This window comes from Protobothrops mucrosquamatus, unplaced genomic scaffold, assembly GCF_001527695.2.
Source record: "Protobothrops mucrosquamatus isolate PMUCROS unplaced genomic scaffold, P.Mucros_1.0 scaffold1390, whole genome shotgun sequence".
NCBI classification, from domain to species: Eukaryota; Metazoa; Chordata; class Lepidosauria; order Squamata; family Viperidae; genus Protobothrops; species Protobothrops mucrosquamatus.
In genome coordinates this window covers 163,966-176,076 of record NW_015387577.1, presented here as the reverse complement: position 1 = coordinate 176,076, position 12,111 = coordinate 163,966, and the positions used below count along the sequence as shown (strand labels likewise).

Below are 12,111 nucleotides of genomic sequence, written 5' to 3'. Positions count from 1 at the left end.
GAAGACCACAAAGAGGTATAAATACATTAAGGCTGTGTGTGAAACATCAAAGGGGTGCTTGGATTTGAGTTGTGAGTGAATCATGGCCTCAAGGGGAAGTGAAGGGAGGACGCAGCTCTGGAGCTCTTCAGAGTCCTTGGAAAGGTTTCAGGGGTTGCCAGATACTTCTTGGGTGGTACAGATGGTATCGAATGTTACAACTTCTGTTCTCCATCTGGAGTTTAGTGAGTTGCACCTGATTAGTTGGTCAATGAGTTGAACCAAGTCTCTGCCAGGGCAGCAAAGCCTTGGAGTGTCCTGCTTGTGGTTCCTTTTGTGCAATGGACAATGTTGCAACTGGGAGTCAGATGGTCCCTTCAGGCTACAGAGCCCATCTCCATCCTCACTTTCTACCCGTGGTAAATGCCGATATTCTCCTCTTAGGTGAAGGTCTTCCATGTCCTTGCAAGGCACTCCAGGCTTTTAAAGGTCCTCTGCAACTCCGACATTCACCCCATGATAAAGTTTCCATTGTCTCAAAGGCTCTTAACGTCTCCCCTGAATTGCTGCTGCTTTTTGCCTGGCCTTTCCCTGGATCACCCAATGAGATTCCATCCTTTGCTTCCGTGAACCCTTTGCGGATCTGCCCAGTGCCCCCTGGGGCAAATGCTTGGCCGGTGAGGGGCTGAATCCCAGCGGCACCTTCCAAGGTGTCTGCGGGTTTTCCCTCTGCTGAGCTGAACCCCACCCAACCTCCCCAAAAGTTCACGATGCCCAACAATGACTTTAAGTGGTTCCTCTTCTGAAATTGTGTCCTCAAATTCCCATTTGCACACATCCATTGTGGCTGGTTGACCTGCGGTGACTACACAAAGAGTCATATGGGCCACTAGGAGTTAAACTCTACTATCCCTTTTCTCCTAAGAGTTTGCACGGCTCCTTTTCCAGAGCAAACTCTGCAACAGTTTCTATTATGAATAGTTGTAAAAGTGGCTAATTCAGTTCTGGCTACTGGCAGCATTTCCTGAACGGTGCATTTCTCTCCAGGGGGTTCAGGCTAGGGCAGTTTGAGGCATGTTTTGGGCAGGGAGGAGGGTCAGCGGTCAGTGAGAGTCTAGGGTCCCTTTAAGCCAGGGAGGGCATTCCTAGCCATCAAGCTTTTGAAGTCTCTGCCTGGCAAGGAGGCTTTGGGGGTCTCTCTGGGGGCCGGAGTGGCAGGTTGCCCATGCTGGGTGCACTAACTGCTCCCCTGGGGATTTGGGCACGGGGGTCCCGGCCCAGAGGAGGCCTGGCTGGCCAGTTGGGGGCCTGAGGCAGGAGGGCAGGTCTGCTGCCTCTCTCCCCTTGTCAGCGGAGCCAGGTTGGGCCGAGGACTCTTCCCAGCCAGCTCCGTCTGTCTTCCGCTCACCGGGCTGGAAGGGGAGCTCCCGTCCGGGGGGCAGGAAGGGCTCCTTTCCGACTCCGAGGCAGAGGGCCGGGAGGCGGCCTTCGCTCGGGGCTGCCCAGGAGGCCCCCGGGGGGGAGGGGACAGGCGGGCATCTCTCCCCAAGTGCTGAGGGGGGCATTTCATGCCGGGGGGGGGGAGCCGGGGCGGCTCCCGAGGCAGCAAAGCCGAGATGCCCGGGAAGGAACTGCTGAAGGACCGGGCCGAGTTCAGACGATTATAGGACACCCGGAGCTTCTGGCTGAGGGAAGCTTCGGCGCCCGCAACTGACGCCGGCGGGGCAGGGGGGAAAGGGCCGCGGGGACCCCGCCTGCCAAGAGGCCCTGCTCGACCGGCGCCCGGGCCATCCGCATCTCGCCGCCGTCCCCGCCGGCCAGTCCGGGCAGCAGGGCGCGCGGGACCGGCGCGGGTCTGGGGCGGCGCGCAGGCCTGCTCTGGGCTGGCGGCGGCGGCGGCGGCGGCGGGGCGGGGAAGGGCGGGGAGGGGAGGGGAGCGCCGGCCGCCCCTGCCACACAGGCAAAGCTTCGTGGCGCCCGCCGCCCCCGCCTTCGGAGCGGAGGCGGGGCTGGGGGCTTCCCTCGCCGCGATTGGCCAGGGCCCCCCGGATTGGCAGCTCGGCCCCGTCGGCTTGACGCGGGGAAAGGGGAGCGGGCGAGGGGACCCGAAAGTTTCGCGGGGCAGGAAAGCGGGGCGAGCGCACTTTGGCGAGCGGCGCCCCGGAAGAAGGTCGGGCGAGGGAGCCGGGAAGGAGGCGGGGAAGAGACGCCGAGGGGGGCAGCCAGGCGCCCGGACCTCCCCGCGCAAGCCGAGCCCCGAGCCTCTCCAGCCGCGCGCCGGGCCAGCAGGCAGCGCAGGGAGAGCCGCCGCCGCCGCCGCCGCCGCCCAGCCCCAGCCGATGGCCGCCTAGGAGGGTCCTGCCGGGGGCGGAGGGGAGGGAGGCGTCCGCTTCTTAGTCCGAAAGCCTCCCGCCGCGCCCGCCGGTGTCGGGAGAAGAGCCGCCCGGAGCGCCGCCGTCCCGCTTTGCGCCTCGCCCGGACAAGCCGCGCGCCGCGGAGATGGACGCGCACACCCGGTGGAAACGGCGGGGCTGGCCGAGCCGGCCCGGGAGCCTGGCGCTGCTCCTGCTCGCCGCCCTCGCCCACAGCCGCGCAGGTAAGAGCGCCCAGCATCCCCGCCGGGCTGGATGCCCGGCCAAATTTATGCATTCGTCTTAGGCGACGGAGAAGAAGGGGGGGGAGCAGGGTGTGAGTAAAGGTTATTTAACAACGGACAAGCTTTGTTCCCCCCGCAACAGTCTCGCACTTTGGAATTGCTTCTTTGTGGCGTTCAGCATCTGTGCCGGTGGCTGCAAACTTTTTCCTAGGAGCAGTCTGAACTTTGCAAACGGGGATGAACTTCGTCTACGACGCCCCCAGGTGCTGCCTCTGCGCCTCGGTGGGGACCGGCGCTGCCCTCCTTCTTCACGCGCGAGCGGAGGCGGCTCAGACGCCTGTCCCGAATGGGTTTTCATCGGGCCGCGCTGCCGTTCACCGAAAACGGCTCCCAATATTCATTTCCTATCTGCCCCCCAGGAGGGATGATAACTGGCACTCAATTCCCTTGTTGGGTTTGGATTGAAGGTCTTTTTTTAATTTACATTTTAAAGCTAATGTGAGCTGAAAATGCTCACATATATCACTGTTAACGGTGGTTCTTAAGCTTCATGCCGTATTTCTATACTAACATAGCAAAATCGGCCAAGCATGACATGTTGTAGAATACCCAAGTGCTTAAAACAGAGAGAACCAACCTTAAAAAAGGATGGAAATGGAAGTGAACTGGGAAAATACAGCACGTTTGCTTGTTTATTCTGAGGCTGGCATTGAAAAAAGTTTGGGGTTGAGATAATTGGGTGAAAAGTTGGGAATTAAAGAAAGTTCTCTGCACTTTGTGGAAAATTAAGGACTGATACCAAGGGGAGGGGGCAGTTTCCCAAACCGGAACCTCTGAGCAGCAAACAGAAGAACCGCAGCCCCTGGGTCTTCTGGGCAGGAAGTTTGTATGTGCATCTTCGCTACCGTGGCACCAAAACTTTACCCAGCGTGCCAGAGAGAGATGCACGGGGCTCCGTGCCAGTGGAATCCCTGTTATGGCTCACTCAAAGGTTGGCAATGCCACTCAGCTTTGCAAGCAATGGCAGCTGACCTCATGCTGGCATCTCTGTCCCAAGAGCTGAGCAGTCGGGTTGCTTGCCGCTGGCCAGCTCTCTCTTTGTGTTTTGCGAGAGAAGCTGCAACCCAAGAAGCTGCTTTGAAGATCCGACTCCAGAGAGTTTTTGCAAGGGTAAATGGCCAACCCCCCAAAGGATCTCCAGAACTTTGCCATAAAGTGTTGCAGTTAATACTTCTTTAATATAGACAGTTTCATCTGAATCAAGAGTTTCCCTTCCAAGTGGGTTGTGTATAGATTCCATTAATTATTTAGAGTTGGCGATAAAATAAATGCTTGCCAAGATAAAATAAATGCTTGCCAAGAAAAGGACGTCTTTCAAAGCAATTAAGTGGTTTTATGCTGTTCTTTAAGCCAAGGACTGCCAGCTGCCAGCTTTCTGGAAGGCTACGGACACAGTCACCATAACCATCTCCTCCCCCCCTCACCCCCCCATGGCTGCAAAGGCTTGGCTATTCTCTGCCTCCTCACAGAGGGAGAAACCGCTAAGAGCCTCCAGGTGGCTTCAGGTGTGCCGCAGTTCAGGGAAACATGGAGATGCCAGCTAGTACCAAGGCCTCTGGTCTGAGCGTGCCCGGCGTGTCCCACTGTTGCACCATTTGGGGATCACAGGGTTATGGTGGGAGCATCGGCACCTCTTCTTGCACCTGGTGGTATTGTGACTGCCCCCTTCAAAAGGAGAGAGGATTTGTGTGATTTCCCCCATGACTTCATCGGGCTTAATCACGCTCAAAGGTCTGAGCTCAGGTATCATCCTGCAAGAGACTTTTTTAAAATTTGGGATCTCGTTCACGAACAGTCCTTGCCTTAAGATTGGGAAGCCCTGTTTTGTGGGGTTTATGAGGTCTTGAATTCATTACCTTGCATGTCATGTGGATTTGGCTAATGGAATTTCACCCTGATGAGGGATGAGTGTATTAATAGAATAGAATAAAGCTGGAAGGGACCCTGGAGGTCTTCTAGTCCGCTTGAGACCCTAGACCAGGGGTGTCAAATGCCGGCCCATGGGCCGGTTGCATCATGTGGAGGCCGCGCGCACCCACCCCGGCTTCGGCAATGTGAAAAAAGTTGCGATACGTCACGTGACGCGGCGAGTTTGACACCCGTGCCGTAGAGGCCTAGACCAGGGGTAGGCAACCTCGGCTCTTTTATGACTCATGGACTTCAACTCCTAGAATTCCCGAGTCAGCATAGCTGAGCTGAAGTCCATGAGTCATAAAAGAGCCGAGGTTGCCTACCCCTGGCCTAGACCATTTCAGATATCATCCATCAGTCTGATGAAGTGAGACGGTGAGGCAATTGAGGCAGCAGCTCTTGATGCGCCTTTTGCCCTGGCAGGAAGCGGACCGAGCTCTTGGGGATTGGGGTGGGCAGCAGGCCACCTTCCATCTTGCCCTGGAGATGAACCACAGCTGCCTTCCCACAAGAGCCATCGAGAGCGTTTAATTTGCCAGGCCTTGTCCCGTCTTTCCTCCAAGAGACGGAGTTCAGGAGGTTAGCGCTGGCTATGCCTGAGGCAGCCCAGGCAGCGAATGAGAGACAGTGATAGATTCCATCCTGGATCAAAGTTGGGCAGGGATCCCAGCTTCCAGGGCTGATGGCCTGGGAAGAGATCAGGCGATGATCTGGATGGGATGGGTGGGAAGAAGCTTTTCCTGCCCTGACATTCCTGCCCTTTGCCCTCCTTGGAGGCCTCTGGCTGGATCTGGAAAATCTTGGAGAAGGAATTCATTCTGGAGTGGACGTCAGGATCCATTTTGCATTATACAACTCACACCAGAGATTTCAGAGCGCCAGAAGTTGTTTATTCTGGAGCTGGTGAGTGCTCTTTTGGAATGGATGAGCGGCCCCGCCCGGCCCCGGAGTGCCTGGCTCAAGGCCGTCCAGCAAGTCTCCCAGATGCGTTGGGGGTTGAGCCGGGGGGGGCTGCTTTTCTGCAAGAAGCCTGCCCCCCTCTCAGTGCAGCAGCTGGCTCCAGGCCTTCCCCCCCCCCCGATCAAACAAAATGTGTGATGTAATAGTTTTGCGATGACTTTCCATATTTCCACCAGTGAAGTCAGGTTGCATCATGGCTCTTCGTCTGCCAGATCCTGCAGGGGGGAAGAGAAGAAGCAGCTGCAGGAGAAGGCCCTTTGGCTTTGGAAGGCAGTCATGCAGCACTCTTTCCCCCCACGCCACGGCTGCACTGCTCCAAATTCTGGAATTTTCCAGCGATTCTGGCCTGAGTGGAGATTCTCAGTCATCCAGGTCATGGTTGTCCCAAAGGGGCTTTTTCACGAGGCAACTGGACTTTCTTTTTCTCTCTCTCTCAAGACGTTTCGCTTCTCATCCAAGAAGCTTCTTCAGCTCTGACTGGATTCCATTCCCCTCCATCCAGTCAGAGCTAAAGAAGCTTCTTGGATGAGAAGCGAAACGTCTTGAGAGAGAGAGAAAAAGAAAGTCCAGTTGCCTTGTGGAAAAGCCCCTTTGGGACATTCCAGCCTGAGGTACCAGGGGCTGCTGCAGTGATCCCCCAGGGACCCCCTCGGGTTGGTGGTTCTCCTGCAGGGGATGGAGCGGATCCTGCGTTTGGAGGGCCCCACGCGAGCAGAGCTCCAGCATTCGCTGCCGTGAAGAGAGCGGCGTGGTAGTGTTTGATCCCAGGCAGACCGCGGGCATCGGAAGTAGATTTAGTGGCATTTGCATAAACTGCCTTTGCTGCATTCAGGCCAGCTTGAGAAAGAAGTGGAACGAGAAGAAACAAGGCTGGTTTTCTTCTTTGTGCTCCTGCTGTGTGCCAGAAATCCAGATGTGGGAGATGAAAGGCTGTGAGCAGGCGTGGACGTGACCTCATACTCAGGAGAGGCGATGTTGGCAGGATAGTTGCCATTATCCAAGGCCCCTCAGCTGCTTTGGCCTCGGGAGCATCGTACAGCAATAGTCAAGTGCACGCAGCTTCCATGAAAAGCAGCTGGCCAAAATGTTTTCTAAGGTGGCTGCAGGAGAACGTGCAGACCAAGATCTTGGTCAAGTTAAGCTTGCCTTTCTTAGATAAAAATGTTTGTGGGTGTGGGTGTCTGCGTGTGTGGGTGTCAGAAGAGCTGCTACAGTCACTGCCTTGAGGCTGTTGAAAGAGATACCTGGGAAACGGGGTCCTGTGAATGGAGTGCAGCAACGATTAGAGGCCGTGTTTGTCCACTGGGTCTTTCAGTCTAAGCTCTTCCAGGGAAAGCAGGTGGAGTCCCCAATTCGAAATGCTGAGCTGGAACATGAATTATAGCCTTACCTGGAAGTGATGCAGTTAACTTTGAGAAAAGCACCGATGATGTTGGTATTGGGGGTCAGCAGGCAGAATTCCCAGCAGCCTCTGCTTATTGTGCTTGTAGTTGCCAACCTCAGAGTGAGAAGGCGACTGGCTGGCATAAAGGGTGGAGCTGCTGGCACTCCTCAAGTGGCTGTTCAGGAGATGCTTTATAAAGTCTGGGTGATTTTACAGGAGCAGGAGCTGCGGGAGGGGGCTTCTGTCAGATGTGAAAGACCAGGTCCACATGTGAAAGTTCAATTAACTGATTTATTACTACTCAGGCCTCTGCACGGGAATTCTACACTACTGGTCGGCACCTAGTTAGATAAGGGTCTGTGGCACTCAAGGGAGGTTGGACCGGGTTCTCTTGTGGCTATGTAGGGATTGGAGGCTGATTCCTCTTTTGACTCCGCCCCCCAGGTTCTGCCACCCTTTCTCCTACAGCTTCCCAGGATGTGCATCCTGCCCTAACCCCAGTGTGGACCTTACCATGAATGGCATCTTAAATGCAGGGCAAAGCGGTTTTCTGTCCTGTGCTGTATTTGTAAACAGAAGTAGCTGAACTCTCTGTGACATTTGCTTTCAAGTAACAAGCCCACTCACAGTTGCTTTCAGTGGGCATGCATGTACAGCTGTCGATGCTCTTGGGCAGCCTCCACCAACTTGGCCTCTCCAGATGTGTTGGGAATCTGACTCATTGGCTTTGCAGCTGCTCCGCCATCTTACCTGGAGGACACCGGGCAGTGAAAGGGGCTCTGGGCATTGCTTTTGCCGAGGAACTCTCAGAACGGAGTCTGGGCACCTGGGAAAGAAGCCCAGTGACCCTCCCAGGAAACTGATCGTGTTCTGCAGAAAATTCGACCTGGCTCACAAAAAGAGTGAAGAGAGGACATTCTGAGAAGAAGCCAAAACTTCTGAAACTGTTCATTCTTTTTTCTTGATATTCAACAGAATAGTTTTTTTCCTGTCTTTAACTTTATGGAAAGGTTCATTTGCTTTTGACTGTTCCACATCCAGACTGTGACATTTGGAACCAAACATTCCTGGCTAATTAGAATCGCAAAGAGACTTTGCTGCTTTTCAACTTTTGGCCAAGAGGGGCTGCGGCAATCTGTGAATTCCTCCACATTGGCATTTAGAAGCTATTTTAGCAGGCTTGGTGGGGCTGCCTGGCTGTCTTGTGAATCAGATCCTTAAGATAAAGAGGATGAGACCAGCTCCCTAATCTGACACCTGCAAAGGGACCGGAGGAGGAAGCAACGGCTGCATGCCAGAAGCCGTGTCTCCCGAACTCAGACCTTTTCAGCAAGGGCTCACCAATCTGAGTTCAGGTCATTGACCAGGCTTTGCTCCGCCAGAGCCCCCGACCTGTCTGAAAAGATGCTTGGCAGAGGGTCACTCTCTTAAGTTGTGACCAAGTCTGAGAGTCCCTGGGCTTTTCATTACATACACTCTCTGCCCCTTCTTAGCTTAAGCGAAAGCCCACGGTGAGTCTGAAGCTCAGCCTGCACCCAGCTCCCGACTGTTTAAATTTGTTAAATACATAAATAAGACAATATAGATTGCATATATTTATTTGTATGTTTTCCCCTTGGTGCTGCCCAACTCCAGCCTGGCTCTGGGTGGCTCACAATATAAAAATACAAATAAATAAATAGAAATTCAGTGAGGGGAAAATAGCACTTACCAAGCCAAGCAGAGGATATCAAGAATCTAGGAAAAGATTAAATAAATCTGTGGCCATAAGGTAGATAATCTAAATGGAACATCCGAATAGAAGAGAGCCAGAACATCTCTGAATTCCAGATGCTGGGATTAAGGCATCGGGAATATATGTGGTGTTCCACGTGAGCTGCCTTGTGGCAAGCAGATGTTCACAAGGTCACCCTTCCATAGCCTAAGCCCCTCCAGCTGCTTTGGATTCCCTCTCCCATCATCCTTTATCAAGGGTGGTTGCAGTTAATAGGTGCCGACATCAATAACCAAATGGAGAGAGCAAGGTTGGAAAACCTTTAGCATTCTGACCCAGCTGGGCCATTCTTACATGCAGGTTTACTTGACCCTAATTTGGTTGAGAGGGAGACGGAGTGGAGTTGATGGTGGTGGACAGAATAGGCATCTCTTGGTGTTATCTCTGAAATCTTCAAGATTGTTCAGGCTGATAGGTGCAAAGCCAGGAATAGAACTTCATCATTTTTCAGTCTCTGAGACCACTTGAGAAGAGCAGCATCCATTTTAAATAAGTAGAGATAGTCCTTGATTTACAACCACAATTGAGCCCAAAATCTCAGTTATTAAGTGAGACAGTTGTTGCGTGAGTTTTGCCTCATTTGACTACTTTTCTTGCCACAGTTGTTCAGTGAACTTCTGCAGCTGTTAACCACTGCAACCACTGGTTGTTAAGTGAATCTGGCTTCCCCATTGACTTTGCTTGTCAGAAGGTCGCAAAAGGAGATCACATGACACCCCCCCCCGGTCACCGCAACCGTCATAAATGGGAGTCAGTTGCCAAGAACCTGGATTTTGATCACGTGACCATGGGGATGCTGCCAGTGGTTGTAAGTGTGAAAAACGGTCATGTCACTTTTTTCAGAACTGTTGTAACTTTGAACTGTTGTAAGTCGAGGACTGCCTACACAAGGCAACCAGCAGCAAGGCAGGCCTCACCGCAGCTCTCACCACTTTTGGGGGGACAGAACTTGCGTTCTGCGTTCACGGGTTAAACTTTGGAGCCCAATGGGATGTGAATTGAAGTGAGTTTGGGAAGATGCTACTTTTTTGCCTCAAGCACAGAAAAACCTGCATGAAATCCTAATCTAGAAACTCCACTGCCAAGGATGGGCCACCTCCAGATGAAGAAAAAGGCCCTCTTTTTTGGTATAGGCAGTGATCAGGAATCAGAGAATGGAAATCTGCACGTAAACGAAGTTCCCCAAAATATCCTCCTCCCAAATCACTTTGGTTTTTTTACTTTGGTCCAAGGGCAGCCGCACCTGAGAATGCCCCCCCCAGGGAAGGTTCCCCCTGGCCTGGAGACTTCTCTTTGCAGTTACAACTGCACTGAACCGCTGGGCTGTGCCCTGAGGTTGTGGTTGTAGTCAGATACACAAGAGGGGTTTTTTTCTTTCAGATTTCTGGGTTTCTTTTGGGGATTTTTCTGGTTGGTTTGAGAAGCCCCACAGTTGCCCAGTTGGATGGCTGCCTTAGAAACATGAGTTGCTTGGAGAGCACGAACCCTGGATGCCGGTGCTCCAGTCAGTGTGTGCCATGTTTATTTAGTTACGAGATTAGCTTTTTTCCCCTCCTTTAAAAATAACTCAAAGCAGCAAACATACATAGTACTCCTTCCTCTTCCTATTTCCCTACAATAGCCCTGTGAGGTGGGCCGGGCTGAAAAATTCACCCAGCTGGCTTTCATATGTAAGGCGAACTCACAACCTCCTGCTTCCCAGCCTGCTGCCTTTACCACTAAACCAAACTGGCGCTCTTTGTGTTTTGCTGCATTTTTCATTTCTTCCTTAACCAATAGTGTCCCAATGTGCATTTATGGTGATCTCATAACTGAGGCATCCTTTAACAAGGATGGGGAAATCTGTACAACTTGGCAACTTTAATTTATTGCTTTTGTTACCGTCTCAAATTTGATTTGTTGAATTTGAGATTTTTAACAGTTTGCCCTGAAAATTATATTCATTTTGGTGCACTTACCTTTAAATGCATTTTTCTTGACAATTTTGTCTACCACGTGTAATGTTTGCAAACATTTTCTCATAATGTAATTCATTTTGCACATTTGTTCAGAATATATGTACTTTTTGGGTGGATAGTTCCTGAATATGCATTACAAAGATGCATAACAAATTTTGGACAACACCAATTGAGAATTAAGTTTTGATTTGTGTGTTAGGGGGTTTTTTATATGTGAAATTAAATGCTTGCTTTTGGTCTCCTATCATTAATCTGCAGTGAGGGTGAATATATTTTGTGGTTGTGGTCCATCAAAAGCTTCCATCAGCATCCAGGACAAAGCCAGATTTTATAGTCAGGCTGGGCTTCTAAATAAATGTGGGACTTGGCTTAAGTTCTGAGATAAAGCTATTTGGACCTGTTTGCTGGGCCAGGGCCTGGTTGCTGGGAATCCAGCTTGGTGCAGATGTAAGACCATGAATGGCAAAAGAAAATGGGCCATCTTTGGATTTTGCTGGCCATCCTTCCCAGTAGTTGAGAGTGGCTCAGAACTGGCTAAGCCATCCTCTGGTCTCATCCAGGTAGAAATCAGGGCTTGAAGCCACCTCTCCCTGGAATGCCCGTGGAATGTCAAAAGAGGCTGGTGGGACCCTTGAGGCCTCTTCCTCTCCTTTCCTGTATACGTAAGAAGTGCTTTCTTACGTATACAGAATACTTCCATGGGCCACCGCCTGGCCCAACGTCTTTTGGGCTTGGAAGCTGAGCAGTCAGACCTGCTGCGCAGATCAGTGGGAATCAGAGATGTCTGTAGGCAGAATGGGAAGCTGAAAAAAAATCATCTCAGAACAAGGCCTGGCAACCCTCTTCCACATTGTTTAAAGAAAACTGCCACCTGTCTGAAATGGTCCAGGGCAGGGGTAGGCAACCTTGGCTCTTTTATGACTTGTGGACTTCAACTCCCAGAATTCCTGAGTCAGCATGGCTGGTTCAGGAATTCTGAGTATTTATTTATTTATTTATTTATTTATTTATTTATTATTTATTTATTTATTTATTTATTTATTTATTTATTTATTTTATTCAATTTGTATCCCGCCCTTCTCCCGAAGGACTCAGGGCGGCTCACAACATTCTTAAAAAAACAAAAACAAACCCACACACCCCACCGAATAAAACCAAATTAAAACCAATATTTTAAAGTTGTGGTAATTAAAATTGATGTCCACAAGTCATAAAAGAGCCAAGGTTGCCTACCCCTGGTCTAGGGTCTCCTGCTTGAGCAGGGGGTTGGACTAGAAGACCTCTGAGGTCCCTTCCAGCTCTATTCTAATTGATTGATTGATGTTTCCATGGAGTCACCAGGAGATTTCATACATGGTGCAGTGACTGAGATTATAATACAGTTTAAACCTAGCAAGAAACATAAACTAGGTTTAAACTGTACAGTAGTGTGTTTTATAAACCCAACTGCTGCACCATATATGCATTAATTGTTATGTTGATATAAACC

At 51.4% G+C, this 12,111-nt stretch overlaps 1 protein-coding gene across 1 annotated transcript in view; it reads left to right on the top strand.

The window, feature by feature from the left end:
• Positions 1-2,478: 2,478 nt before the first annotated feature.
• The window catches only part of LOC107292617 (collagen alpha-1(V) chain-like), a 59,866-nt gene continuing 50,233 nt past the window's right edge, over positions 2,479-12,111 (top strand). The window contains exon 1 of the mRNA XM_015821728.1: positions 2,479-2,575. Coding sequence (XP_015677214.1) covers positions 2,479-2,575 — 97 coding nt within the window. The remainder of the gene's footprint in view (positions 2,576-12,111) is intronic.